General features: G+C 50.7%; 1 protein-coding gene across 1 annotated transcript in view; it reads left to right on the top strand.

Moving 5' to 3' along the window:
• The window catches only part of ARFGAP3 (ADP ribosylation factor GTPase activating protein 3), a 50,181-nt gene extending 36,641 nt beyond the window's left edge, over positions 1-13,540 (top strand). The window contains exons 12-16 of the mRNA XM_043881373.1: positions 1,518-1,649; positions 5,460-5,583; positions 6,549-6,639; positions 11,123-11,244; positions 12,466-13,540. Coding sequence (XP_043737308.1) covers positions 1,518-1,649; positions 5,460-5,583; positions 6,549-6,639; positions 11,123-11,244; positions 12,466-12,483 — 487 coding nt within the window. The 3' untranslated portion in view covers positions 12,484-13,540. The remainder of the gene's footprint in view (positions 1-1,517; positions 1,650-5,459; positions 5,584-6,548; positions 6,640-11,122; positions 11,245-12,465) is intronic.
• The last annotated feature ends 980 nt before the right edge of the window (positions 13,541-14,520 follow it).

Below are 14,520 nucleotides of genomic sequence, written 5' to 3' on the forward strand. Positions count from 1 at the left end.
CCATCTGCTTCAAACAGCAGGTTTATTCCCCCCCCCTTTGTTTGTTTGTTTGTTTGTTTCCTGCAAGAAAAAAACAGTACGTTTAGTTTTATTCCAGCACCACCCTCCCATCTCAGCTCATCACTGAGTGACTCCTTCTGCCCTCGGAGTTTGGCCCTCACTTGTCTCCTGTGTGCTTCTGTTCTTACCCTCCAGAAACATCTTGGCAACTTCTCTAAAGTCTCTGCATCCTCCTTCAGCCTCCTTCCTTTCCTGAGACCTAAGCACTAGAATCTGAGTCTCTCTTCTGAACTTCTTGAACCGCCTTTATAAGGAGTGCGGGTCTGGCTGGGTTTTTCTTCCATCCTAAGCTGTCACAAATTCTGATATGGCCCAGTCACTTCTGAGTATGTCTCTGGCTTGTCTACCTCACCAATCTATTTCTGTCCTGTCCCAGCCAAAGCCTGCTGCTCTCCGTCAAAGATCTTTTTCCCCCCGACACAGGACCGGAACTGCCATTGAGTTTTGCTCTCTGAGACACGCCCTGCTCAGTGATGATCAGCTAATGGAAGTGTAAACTGGCCCAGCAGGCCAGCGTCCCCCCTGAGATGCTTACCGACCAAGTCCACTCCCAGCCCCAGTCTGAGAGAGCTTCTGCAGGGTGGTCCCATGACCAACAGTCGCAGCTCTGCATCTGACTGCAGGAAGAAGCCAATTAGCATCACATACACTGAGTGGTGGTTTCTGTTAGGAGTGATGTCTTATCCGGGGCTGACATGGCAGGGTTACCAGCAAGGATCTCCTAGAATGGGGTCAGTTCTCCAGGCCTTAAATCATTGATGGTGGTTTAGTCGCTAAGTCGCGTCTGACTCTTTGCAACCCCATGGACTGTAGCCCGCCAGGCTCCTCTTTCCATGGGGTTTTCCAGGCAAGAATACTGGAGTGGGTCACCGTTTCCTTCTCCAGGGGATCTTCTCCACCCAGGGATTGAACCTGGGTCTCCTGCGTTGCAGGCAGATTTTTTTCTTTTTTTTTTTGCAGGCAGATTTTTTACCGACTGAACCATCAGGGAAGCCCTCCTGAAGCATTATTCATGACCAGCCTATAGTCGGGTAACCCTCAAGGATGTCCTGTGCTGTTGGGATAGGCTAGGTTATGCCGCAGTGATAAATACTCCCCCCAGATCTTAAGGGCTTAGCGCAGTGATGATTTATTTCTTTGTTGACTAATGTCAGCTAAGGATATAGATTATCTGTCCTTCTGGTGGCACCTTGATTGTCCAGGTGGATGGTGGTGTCACCTGCCTGAAGCTACAGCACCTGGAAAACACGACCCCTTCCACTCGGGAGGGGAGAGAGGATTGGGCACCTGAAAGGCCTTGGGAGTGACTGGCCTTGTGTCTGCTCCTGTTGCGCTGGCCAGATCGCACGGCCGCCCCCAGCTTCAAGGGGGTCTGGGAAATGCAGTCCCCACGTACCCGATGTGAGTGGACATCAGTAAGGTCCTCCAAAGTCTCTCTTCTGCTCTCTCCCATACAGGTTCTTTGACGAGCCCATGGAGTTAAGGAGCAGTTCTTTCTCTAGCTGGGATGACAGTTCAGATTCCTATTGGAAGAAAGAGACCATCAAAGACACTGACCCAATTCCGAAAAACACAGGCTATACGGACAGGTATGGACCCCAGAGGGCTGGGGCTGTAAACTGTGACTCCACGCACATCTCCAGGGAAATTCTCTAACCCTAGTAAATGAATGAATACTATTTCAAGAATATTCTTTGTATCCTGGTCTGTCTTCTGAACTTAGAGCTTTGCCTTTCCCAGAAGGTCGTATACTGGAGTCGAGCAGTAACTGGCCTTGTTAGACAGACTTCTCTAACGTTCCGTAGTGCGCTTGAGACTCATGTGTTGCTGTGTTCATCCCTCTTTATCGTTGAGTCTGTTTATCCATTTACCTGTCGAAGAACTGTCTCCAGTTTCTGGTGCTCATGAATGAAGGGCTAACGTGTCGTCCAAACCAGGGAACTGCTGGGAGTGTAGGGGGCAGTCCTAGCACGTTGGGACAGGAGTGTGACCTGGGATTGTCCTCGGTGCCTGGGGTGTGCTGCCGCCCTACTCATTTGCATCCTGTGTAACGTGGGACACTGTTTCAGCTGCGTCACAGCTCAGAACTCAGTGTTTGATCCGTAGAACTGAAGTCACATTACAGGCCTCTTTTAAGTAGCAGAATGCCTCAAATGTTGTGTGGTTTGGATATTTATTCATTTTTTTCTAAATAGGATTTACAGGCTTTTTTAAGTGCCCTAAAATCCCTTTACAGAATTACTGCTGTTGGCTTTTTAAAAAGTAAAATGGCATGTGCTTACATTATAAATGAGAAATACATTTGCCTTACCTCAAATTAGTTTAACCTACTTTGGCTGTTTTTGTTCTTTGTGCTGAGCACACTTCAGATCTGCTGTCTTCCTGTAGTTCAAGTAACACTCCAGGTTATTAACTAATCACTGTGCTGGATGTTGGGTCCCCAGAACTTATCCTTCTTATTATAAATGATGAAGAGTTTGTACCCTCTGACCAGCATCTACCCATTTCCCCCACCGCCTTGGAAACCACTGTTCTAGTTTCTGTTTCTTTGAGTTCAACCTTTTTAAAAAAATTTTAGATTTCTTCCCACAAGTGAGAACATACAGTATCTGTCTTTCTCTGTCTGACTTCATGTGATGTCCCCCAGGTTCATCCCCATTGTCGTAAGTGGCAGGGGTTCCTTCTGTTTTATAGCAGAATGTTATCCCATTGTGTATGTGGGATAATATTTTCTCTATCCATTCACCCACTGACAGATACGCAGATTGTTTCCATGACTTGACTGCTGTGAAAACCTCGGCCATGAGCATGGGCTGCAGAAATCTCTTCACGATACCGACTTTGTTTCCTCCAGATTTATACCCAAAAGTGGGATCAGATGGCAGTTCTATGTTTAACTTTCTGATGAACTTCTGTACTGTTTTCCATGCGGCTGTACTAATTTCCATTCCCACCACTGGTGCACAAAGTTTCCCTGTTCTCCAATCTTTACCAACACTTATCTCACATCTTCTTGACAATGGCCATTCTAATAGGTGTGAGGTGTTGATTTGCCTTTCCCTGATGATTAGTGATGTTGATCACCTTTTCATATACCTGTTGACCTTAAACTTCCCTCTTAGTATTGCTTTTGCTGTATCCCATTAAGTGTTTCCATTTTCATTTGTTTCAAGATATTCTTTCCTTTTTTTTTTTTTAATTGAAGTACAGTTGATTTACCATGTGGTGTTAGTTTCTGGTGTACACCAAAGTGATTCAGATATATATGTATGTATGTATATAGACAGAGAGTTGTTGTTGAGTCACTCAGTTCTGTCTGACGCTTTGCGGCCCCCTGGGCTGCAGCAGGCCAGGCCTCCCTGTCCTTCACCAACTCCCAGAGCTTGCTCAAACTCACGTCCATTGAGTTGGTGATGCCATCCAATCATCTCATCCTCTGTCATCCCCTTCTCCTGCCGTCAATCTTTCCCAGCATCAGGGTCTTTTCCAATGAGTCAGTTCTTCGCATCAGGTGGCCGAAGTATTGGAGCTTCAGCTTCAGCATCAGTCCTTCCAATAAATATTCAGGGCTGATTTCTTTTAGGATTGACTGGTTTTATCTCCTTTCAGTCCAAGGGACTCTCCAACTCAACAGTTCAAAAGCATCAATTCTTCGGCACACAGCTTTCTTTAATTTTCACATCCATGGGTGACTGCTGGAAAAACCATAGCCTTTGACTATACGGACCTTTGTTAGTAAAGTAATGTCTCTGCTTTTTAATATGCTGTCTAGGTTGGTCTTAGCTTTTCTTCGAAGAAGCAAGCATATGTTAATTTCATGACTGCAGTCACCTTCTGCAGTGATTTTATAGCCCAAGAAAATAAAGTCTGTCACTGTTTCCATTGTTTCTCATCTATTTGCCATGAAGTAATGGGACCGGATGCCATGACCTTCATTTTTTAAATGTTGAGTTTTAAGCCAGCTTTTTCACTCTCCTCTTTCACTTTCATCAAGAGGCTCTTTAGTTCCTCTTCGCTTTCTGCGATAAGGGTGGTGTCATCTGCATATCTGAGGTTATTGATATATCCCCTGAGCAGTCTTGATTCCAGCTTGTGCTTGAAGCTAGAAGGTTGATCAGCTTCCTTAAAGCAATTATTTTGATTTCTTTGTCAGGCAATTATTTGGAGTTGGTTACTAGAAAATTACTGTTTCTTCTTGTGATATCACGTTTCCTGTTCTTGGAGTCTTGTGTTGCTGTCTTTGCATTTGAAGGAGGAATCACTTCCTCCGGTCTTTCCTGCTCAGCTTTGGATGAGAAATGCCATCAACCGTCGGCCCTGCTGGAGACGCTGGGGCGTTCTCAGACCTTTTCTGTGGATGCACTCTCTCCTCCCTGCTTACCCCTTTTGGGGAGTGAAGTCTTAAGATGGCCTGTCCTCTCTCCGTCCCACACACAGGGATGAGAGCCTCCTGCTTGCTTCCCCTAGGATGGTGCCCTGGGAGGTTGAAGTCAGTGCACTTTTCTGCCAGCCCAGAGTTAGGCTGTCTGCATGGGCTCGCACTTAGCAGGGCGTGTGCAGGGAGCGAGGGTTCATGGGTCAGCCCTGGAGGGCCCCCATGGGCCCACTGGGGGCTCCACAGGCAAAGTGCACCCAGTGGTTTGTGAGCAGGCCTGCCCGTGGAGTCCAGGAAGTGGTTAGTAGAATTCGCATGCCTTTGATGAGTTCTCAGCCCTGGCAGCCCCTCCCAGCGCCTCAGCCATGTAGATCCCCTCAGTCTTGCGGGTGGATGAGGAGGCCCGAGGCATCCTTGGAAAGCGGGCACCCCCCCACCCGCCTCGTGCCTTTCCCTCGGGGAGAGACGGAGGCCGAGTGGACCTTGCTCGGCACTGAGCGCGCTGCCTTGGAGGAGGAGTGCTGTGAGCACAGTGACGCTCTTGCTCTTACCCCCTCTTCAGTGCAACCAGTCTTGGATTTTTTTTTGCTCCAGCAGTGTGTTGGAACCTCTCTGCTGGACTCCTGGACTCCCACAAAGGCATGCTCATCTGTGGGTGATTGTCAGAACCAGTGTTCTCGGGAATTCTCTGGCAGACCAGTGGTTAGGACCCTGCGCTTTCATTGCTGAGGGTGTGGGTTCAATCCCTGGTTGGGGAGCTAGATCTCGCATGCTGCAACTAAGACCTGGTGCAGCCAAATAAATAAAAACAAATATCAACCAAATTATACACACACACACACACACCCCAGTGTTCTCTGGGGGATAATGTGAAAAACTCCTGCTCTATCAACCAAATTATACACACACACACACACACACACACACACACACACACACCAGTGTTCTCTGGGGGATAATGTGAAAAACTCCTGCTCCACCACCTTGCTGATGTCACTCCTGCTTTGGCTGTTTCTAACTGTAGACCTACCACTCGCCGCAAGCCGGACTATGAGCCAGCTGAAAATACAGATGAGGCCCAGAAGAAGTTTGGCAACGTCAAAGCCATTTCCTCAGATATGTACTTTGGAAGGCAAGCCAAAGCTGATGTAAGTGTCCAGAGAGGCTCTGTGTGGTCCCCACAGAGTAGAAAGCAAGCCAGGGCCGTGGGAGGAGGTGCTGAGTGCTAAGTGAGGTGGACTCAGGCTGCAAGGCTCCCCTGTCCCCAGGGCAGGCTCGAACCCTCGTCCTTCTGCCCAACGGCCCCGCTCGGCTGCTCCAGCTAGAGGAGTATGGGAGGTAGGGGCTGTGTCACACCTGCCGCTTGTTCCTTTCCCAGTGTTTTGAATAGCCATCCATGCAGTATCTTTTGAATAAATTTCAGGAATTTTTGATACACCTGTAATTTCCTTACTAATTTTCTTAACCATAGCTAAATGAAGTATATAGCTGTTTCTCGAAGGTAGGTATATTTATTTTCAGAAGAGAGATTGTTGCCTCTTTTCTCAGAGATGTTAATGAGCTTATCTCAGTGGAGTCTGGCTAAACAGTAAGACTCAAATGGAAATGGGGAACCTGAAAGGTCCCTTCTCCTTGTGAAGTAGTCGTGTGCTTACACGAAATTCTTAGCGACGCGGATTATCACTAGGCTTCTTGCACAATGCAGAGAATTATTTCCTGAAGTGTACTGAGTTTATTTTGTAACAGTAGAAATTCCACCAGCATTTTGAGAGTATTTAGACCTGCCACTTGGTTGTTCTCCACCCCCTAAACTCGGCCTTGTCTTAAAGTGGACGACACTCAAGTTCAGTCAGCAGATAACAAGGCTGTTGGGAGAGAGGCTGGTGGAGCGGCCTTTCCTGGCAGCTGGGTGACGGCAGCACCGTGACAGAGGCTCACTGTCACCCTCACTCTGGGCTCCCCCCAGGGACCGTCCTTGGCCTGGCTTTGGACACTGATCTGTCTGCTTGTGACTGTGGAACCCCAGCGCCGTGATAGCTCCTCAGTGACCCTTTCTGCAGAATTGCTCATGACTTTGGAGCCTGATTTTCCTTTTCTTGCTACTGTCCTCTAGTACGAAGCCAGGGCTCGGCTGGAGAGGCTTTCGGCAAGTTCTTCCATCAGCTCAGCTGACCTGTTTGATGAGCAGAGGAAGCAGACGGCAGGTAACCGTCAGGGCAGGCGGGTGGGCGATGAGGCTGGTCTCCATTGCGCCTCCATCTTCTCTGCATAGGACTTCTTACCTTTCCAAGACTGTTGGCAGCCTTTATTTGATGCTCCTAGGGACTGAGCGCACGCACACACGCACACACACACACACAGCCCCTGTAAGTCAGGCAGAGCGGAAGTTATTGTTCCAGGCTTTGCATGTGAAAAGGTCAGGTCATGACATTTAAGCAACCTCCCCAAAGTTACCTGCAGTTTCAGGAAGTTGTCTTCCTGAAGTGTTGTCACAGCAGCAGGGGTGTGGGGGGATGGGTGGGTTTCCTAGCATAGTGTGGACATGAGATCTACTTTGTATGGTGTCACAGCCTTGGAGGGGACAGCCCTGGGCTCTTGTGTGATGTGAGCCACTCCCTAACTGTGAGTCCTGCAGTATTTCAGGTCGCCTTTGGCCTTAGTCTTCTCCTCTGTAAAGTGGGTGGGTAATACCCGCCTCACAAGCATGTACTGGGGCATAAATGGGGTACTTTCTATCAAGTGCCCCCTGGGATCTGGACATGGCAGGCCCCCAGGGGCCACTCCTAGGCCCCAGGAGTAGGCAGGGCAGATGGAACAGGTGACTCCACCAGCCTCCGCCTTCCCTGGAGACAGATGGGGCTTTGGAACCAGGGAGGCGGAGAGGAGGGTCCAGACCCGGATGAGGAGATGTCTGGGCGCCCCAGGTAGTGAGCCTCAGCGCACAGGCCCATCATGGACATTGAGAACCACATGCCTCTGCTTGGGCCTCTGACCCTGAGCTGTCGGTCTGCTCCTGTCCTGCTCCGTCAGGCCTTGGGGGCAGGGAAGGGCCAGTGTCTCTCTTGAGTCACAGCCAACCTTCCAGGGGCAGGGTCCTCTGAGGTCCTTTCAGGAGCCCACTCGTCAGCAGGAGCGCCTGGGGGAGGGGGCTCTCCAAGGCCTTCGGGGCCCAGCACCACCTGCACCCTCGTTTCCAGCCCTGGAGGAGCTGGGCGCAGGCAGGGAGGGACCCACACGGGCGGCCCTGCAGCCACAGAGAAGCCCAGAGAGAAACACCTCAACAGAGAAGGCCATGGGGGAGACCCCAGTGCCTTGGGCCTTCTGTGATGAGGTTTGGGGGGTGTCTCAGGAGCCACCGTGGCTCTTGGGGTGCAGCAGGCACTGCCAGGCTGCTGTGCTGTGGCGAAAGGGGAGAGGGAGGGGTCTAGCTGTCCCCCAAGTCCACCCCCCAAGCACCGATCCGGAGACAGGCAGAGCAGGGCCACCCTCTGGCCTCAGCAGAAGGTGCATTCTCATCTGTGAACTTCCAGTGTCCCGGCCTCTCTTCCGGGAGATTTCCTTGTGTGGGGCCAGCCCCCCCACAGCCCCCCACCCCCCGGCAGAGGGGTGCTTGGCCCGGCCCATGCGTCAGGCCTGCCTCCTTAAAGGCGCCCTGGCACAGAGGCAGGGCTGCCAGAGAATGTATCAGGTTTGAAAATCACCCCCAGCTGTATGTGTTTTTGTAATTCAAGTTTCTGGAAGTCTCACTCTGAAACATTGTTTGTTAAAAAAAAAAAGCCTTCAGAGATCAAATGAGCAGCCTTTTCCAATTGTTGAAGGCCGGCTGCAGCCAGTCTATGTTTACCTTCCTGTCCCCTTTTAGAGAACAAAGGTCCATTAATTTTCTTGGCCCTTGTGGGTCCAAGACAACTCCCATCCTGAGGACTCGCAGTCACGATGGGGGTGCGCTGGTTATGCGAGGCCGCCCAGGGACCCCAGCCCCTCCCCAGTGGCCAAGGGCCTACTCCCCTCTCCATTCCAGCCCCCCACATGGTTCAGACCACAACTCCCCTCTCATCTGCCCATCTCTCATCAGATGCCTTTAATAACTGCTCTAAATGGGAGCTCATTGAACAACTCTCATTAAATATTTACCCCTTTATTTAGAGTGCATTTCAACAAAGGGCAAAAGCTGGTTTTAAGAGCATGTTCTGTGTTCCTCATCTTAGACTGTTTCCCCATCTGTGAAGTATCGGCACATGGGGTGGATCACAGTCACCTTTATAATCTCTTTGGAGGTCAGGGGAAGACAGTTCCAGATTGGAAATGCCTCCTGGTGAAGCAAAAGTACTTCCTGGGGGCGAGGTTTAACACTGGCATTTCTGGGGGCGCGGTTCGCTTCCAGGATCTTGGAGGGACTGGGTGAGGAACACACATAAGCAGCCACCGCGATCACCCTAGAGCAGGGTCAGCTGGGCCTGCCGTCGCCGGGCACGCCTCAGAGGTCGCCACTCAGCGCACCAGTGACAGCAGAGATAGCTTTGTGAGCGCAGCGCTGGAACAAAAGAAACTGCAAACCCAGCTTGGCCCTCTAGGGTATTTCTTTCCAGAAATGACTCCAATCATCTGAGTCTGAACAGGGCCCCTTGGGACTGCCAGGGCACTGCGGCCGCCTGTGTCCAGCCTCCATGCGCACTTGCCCGGCATCACATGGGGACTGCCGGCGTGTTTGCTGTCGTCCCTGGATCTTGAGGCTCCCGTGAGGCCCCTCAGCCACACTCCCCTGTCCTCCTGGCTCTGGCTCGCCGAGCCCAGGAACCTGGCCTCTTGGGGTCTGTTGGCCTCCAAAGCACAGACCTCAGTCGGCCGTCGGGCGGTTTTGCCTGGCGACTTGCTGAGCATGCGTGTCGCACGTCACAGCTGTGCGGTGGGGTCACCGGCCGGTTCTGCCGCACAATCTGGAGTCGCGTCAGCCTGAGCGAAGGGATGTCCGTGCACCCGAGGCGCTCTGGTTCCAGCTTAAACCTCCCGCCTCAACCTTGCCCTCCCCTTTAAACGCTGCTGAGTTGGAAACTTGTAACTGGAGGCGCTGGTGCCGAGGTCACCTCCGCTGACCTCTGGACGTCACGGAGCAGCTATGACTCGGGCCCTTTGCACTCAGGGTCTCCCACGAGCTCTTTGTTTCTCCTAAGACTCATCCCACAGGCTGGCAGCTCTGCCTCGCTGGGTTTCAAACCCAAGTCCCACCCTTGGGTTAGACTGCCGCTCTGTCGTCGGCAAGTGAAGTGAGTGAAAGTCGCTCAGTTGTACCTGACTCTTTGTGACCCCATGGACTGTATAGTCCATGGAGTTCTCTAGGCCAGAATGCTGGAGTGGGTAACCTTTCCCTTCTCCAGGGGATCTTCCCAACCCAGGGATCGAACCCAGGTCTCCCACATTGCAGGCGGATTCTTTACCAGCTGAGCCACATGGGAAGTCGTCGGCAAAGGGCTACTGAATTTTAAAAAGTCACCTGGAGGCAGAGCAGGAGAGGCAGCCGCCCTTGGGCCCCTCTCCCACTGGTCAGCATGGGAACAGTGCTGTGGGAAACACAGGGTCTCTCCCGGTGGCCCCTGTGCTGGAGGGTAAACGCGTGGCTTCTGTTTTGTTCCTGGCAAGAGACCTGGTTTCTACTGCTTAAGGGGCAGGCGGGTGTAGACGGGTCGCATGTGGAGCTGAGGGCGGCTGGGCTGGCTCAGGGGGACCTCAGGTTTGGGGTCACTCAGTCTCTGAACCCCTCCAGTGCCTGATCACAGCTGAGTGACAGGAGCGCACCACCAAAGCCCAGCTGTCGGCTCAGAGACCCTCGACGGGTGATGACTCAGACGCACGTCACTTGGGCTGGTGGCCATGTGTGTGTGTCTGTGCTGGGATGAACCAAAACCTAGGCAGCAGAGAGACCCAGCTGACCCGGGCCTCGGTGAGGGTGAGGAGTCAGCCTCTGCCTGGGAGCTGGCCGTCAGGAGCCTTGCCTGTCTGGCCAGCTGCCCGGGTGAGCCTCCTTCTCTTGCTCTGAGATAGGCTTCCTCCTCCTCCTCCTTGAGGTCTGGAGGGGAGGGGGCAGCCCTGGCCCCAGACAGCTGCAGCAGTTCACTGTCCCGCCAGTAACCCCAGAGCAAGTGGACAGTCCCCTCCCTTGAGTAGACGGGAATCCCAGGAAGGCTCTGATTGGCCAGGTGTGGGTCACGTGCCCACACGTGGTTTGAGGGGGTGGGGATCAGGGGAGAGACCTCCCAAAGAAGGGAGGAGGGTTTTCACCAGAAGGGGGAACTGATGCTGAGCCTGAAAAACCTACTGATGTCCACCCATCTGCCACATACTGAGTTCTTCCTGTCAGGTCTTGTGTTAAGTGCCTGGAAGACACAGGGGCCCAGAGGGTAAGGAATCTTTCCAAAGACACACAGCTTGGAAGCGTCAGTGCCAGTGTTTGAACCCCTGACGGTCCTAAGGCCTAGTGCTGCGTGCTCACTCGCCGTGGGGCCTTGCGGCTGGTTCGTGGTGGGGCTGGCACTGAAACCCACGCCCGGGTCCTGTCCCGTAACCACGGCTGCTGCCCGTGGGCAGTGGGGGCGGGGGGCACGTCCTCCAAGCTGCCCAGTGCCTGGACGCTGGCTGTGCGGTTGCTGCGGTGGAGTGACAGTGACAGGCCTGCCTCTGCTCTGCGTGCAGGAAGCTACAACCTCACCAGTGTGCTGCCCACAGCCCCCGACATGGCCCAGTTCAAGCAGGGAGTGAGGTCGGTTGCCGGAAAGCTCTCCGTCTTTGCTAACGGAGTCATGACTTCCATTCAGGTCAGTGAGATGGGGACGACGGTAACTGAGTTTGATGGTGGGTTCGTAGTTTTGAAAATGAGATTTGGACCACTCTTTAATTGCTAGAAAATTAGATTTTATATTTTCGATTTATGTGTTTGCTACAGTGTAACCCAGGACATCATGAAAACCAGAACTTATAATTTCATATTTGTTTAAATTTTCTAGTTTATGACTCCAGAGGAATTGTTACAGGAATTGTCATGATCATTACCTACGTTTCTCCTATATTAAAAAATAAAAATATTAAGAACAAAGTTAAAAATTGCCCATAACGCCACCTCCCAAGGAAAACGTTCATTAATATTTTGGTTTATCCTATTTTAATTCTAGATTTCTATGCATACCTGTTGAAAAATGTTAAAGGATTATATTGTATATGTGGTTTTATATCCTCTTTTTCTTCCTAATGTTTTGTTATAAGCACTTCCATGTAATTCAAAATTCTTCGGAAGCTATTCAGTACATTTTATTGAGCAAAAATACATGTAATTTATTTAACTATTCCCCAAGTTGAGATTTTAGATTGTGTGTTTCAATCTTTTAAATGAGGCAAGGGTGGAACACACTTGTGTATAACACTTTAAGGCCGGCTCTGATTATCTGAAGGCTATTCCGTGCACCTTCCTGCTTACATCAGGTTATTTTAGGACACTTAGGAACGGGAAACACAGCCACAGAGAGCAGGACCTGATAGACGTGAACTCTGATGCCTCTAAGGGAGGTCTTCCAGGTTGGGGAGGCACCCCTGCTGTGGAGGCTTCCTCCGCCCTGGGCCAGTGGCTGTTGTCGGCGCAAGCTTTGGTTAGAATTCCCAGAGCTCTTTCATGTCCCTTAGGTCAGCTGAGCCCACATCAGTCCTTCCAAGGAGGTGACATCCGTCTTTACAGATGATCATCCCCATTTTGTAGATGAAGAAACAGAGGCACAGAGGTTAAGCTGCTCCTGTGAGACTACTCAGCTCACTCAGAATTTCGGGGTTCGCGCTCCACATGTGTGCCTCTGTCCCCCCATTACACCTGCCTCCCGGAGGGCTCACCGCATGACCTCGCGCCCCTCACAGCCCTTCCCGCCGCCCAGGGGCTCCAGTTCCCGCTTCCTCGGGTGCGGGCTCCAGTCACTGAGGCATCCGTTGCGGTGATGCTGAGAATGCAGAACCGATGCGGACACTGGTGAACTCCGTGTTGGTTCTCTCTGTAGGATCGCTACGGTTCTTAACACTGATGTTGGCGGTGCGTGTTTCCTGGAGAAATTCCTCTTTTCGTGAACCAGTGACCACATCACGGGCTGCAGTGAAGACCAGCTGGCTTTGGGCAGATTGTTTTGCTACTTTTTCTCGTGGTATATATGTATTCAAGGCTGATTTTTAATATTTCTTTTGAGAAATTCTCGTTTTTGATGTAGTAGAAACTTCATTGTAATCTTGGTTTTGTGTTACTTCCGTCTGGCGTATCCGTGCACACCCCTGCTCTATTTCCTTGGAATCTTTGGTTCTAACAGCTGGAGGTCTGGAGTCACGGGCTCCTTGGCCTCTCTTCACTGGGGGAGGGGAGGGTGTCTCAGCACAGTGAGACTCATGGGCTAAAGGTTGCCCGAATCAGCTGATACGAGAAGGGCCTGGAGAAACAAAACTTACAACACACGCTTCATTAAAAAGAGAACAAAGAATAAAAATAAAAGACCAAAAATAGCTGGTGTCTAATTTGATAGATCGATTCATCGATACTTCCACATCTTAAGGTAATTTTAAAATAATGTCTGAAGACGTCTGTCCCTTTGAAATTGTTTGTTTTATATGATCTATAAATTTTAAAATAATTTTCAGTAAGTGCTTTTAACAGCCCGAGCTTCTGCATTGCCAAGCAAATTAATCCTTTGACAAGGTGTCGCTGTTTGAATTTATGAGAAATGAAAGATGAGAACTCCCTAAGTGCATTTATAAATCGATATGGTGTACAGAAGTAAAAAATGAATAAGGTGAGAAGATACACCCACAGAAAATATTTCAGTTTATGGGGAAATAGTAGTTGTAATTGGGTAGTTTTCTTAATATTTTTTATCTTAATCTTGGTTTTCAAAAAATGACAGAAAGTGTACAAATGAATGAAAAATAATTTGGCTGTGTTTTAGACAGCATTAGAATATATTGTTCAGCACAGTAAAATATATTCGAAATTTGATGAACCAGATATGTGGTTTCAACTGAGTATTTTGTGAATTTTTCTTAAAAGCTCAAATTTGTAGACTTCTGAATATAATAAACAGTTGCAGCAGATTGCGTTCCCTACTTTTTTTTTTAATAAGTTTTTGTGATGAGTCTAGAGTCAGGGCTTATGGTATAACATTAGTGTGCCTTTGATTAGGATGTAATTCCAGATGGGCCTGTTTTTCTGTGTGGGTCTGGGGCTTCCCTGGTGGTTCAGACGGTAAAGAATCTGCCTGCAATGTGGGAGACCTGGGTTCGATCCCTGGGTTGGGAAGATCCCCTGGAGGAGAAAATGGCTACCCATTCTAGTACTCTTGCCTGGAGATTTCCATGGACAGAGGAGCCTGGTGGGCTGCAGTCCATGGGGTCGCAGAGTCGGACACGACTGAGCGACTTCCACTTTCTTGACTTTCTTGACTTGACTGGGGCCCAAGGTGTGCCTTTCCTGCACTGGGGTGTTGCCCAGAGTGCAGGAGCAGGGCAGGAGCCCTTGTTGAAAGCGAGGGTGTACAGAGTGGCACTTTCAAGCCCAAGGCGCTGCCCTAGCAAGGTGCCGCCCTAACACAGTGCCACAGCCAGGGCAGCTTAAACAACAGAATGTACTTTCTCATGCTTCTGAAAGCGAGACGTGCAGGATCAAGGTGGCGTCGTGGGTGGGCTTGTAGATGGCTGCCACCCCCCACCCCCACCCGCCGCCTGCTGTCTCTCCCTCTTATTATAACAGCACCAGTCCTATGGGATCTGGGCCCCTTTAAGCTTAATTGCCTCCTTAAAGGCCCCACCTCCAAATGCAGTCATGTTAAACTCTAGGGAGACACAGTCCATAACAGTTCATGAGATGCTCCCACACTGGGTGAGCCCTGCTCCAGGCCCCGGCCAGGGCTCAGACCACCTCCAGGAGACCCTCCAAGCAGGTTATGGTCCCATTTTACAGCAGAGGCGAATGAGACTTAGCAGAAGGGCCTCCCTCGCCTCTGGCCGTGCTTCTCCCCGTCACGGAACCTCTGCACGTGGGAGGGCCTGGGACTGCAGGGCCAGGCTGCAGGAGC

The sequence above is a fragment of the Cervus elaphus genome, chromosome 22, assembly GCF_910594005.1.
Source record: "Cervus elaphus chromosome 22, mCerEla1.1, whole genome shotgun sequence".
Classification (NCBI taxonomy): domain Eukaryota; kingdom Metazoa; phylum Chordata; class Mammalia; order Artiodactyla; family Cervidae; genus Cervus; species Cervus elaphus.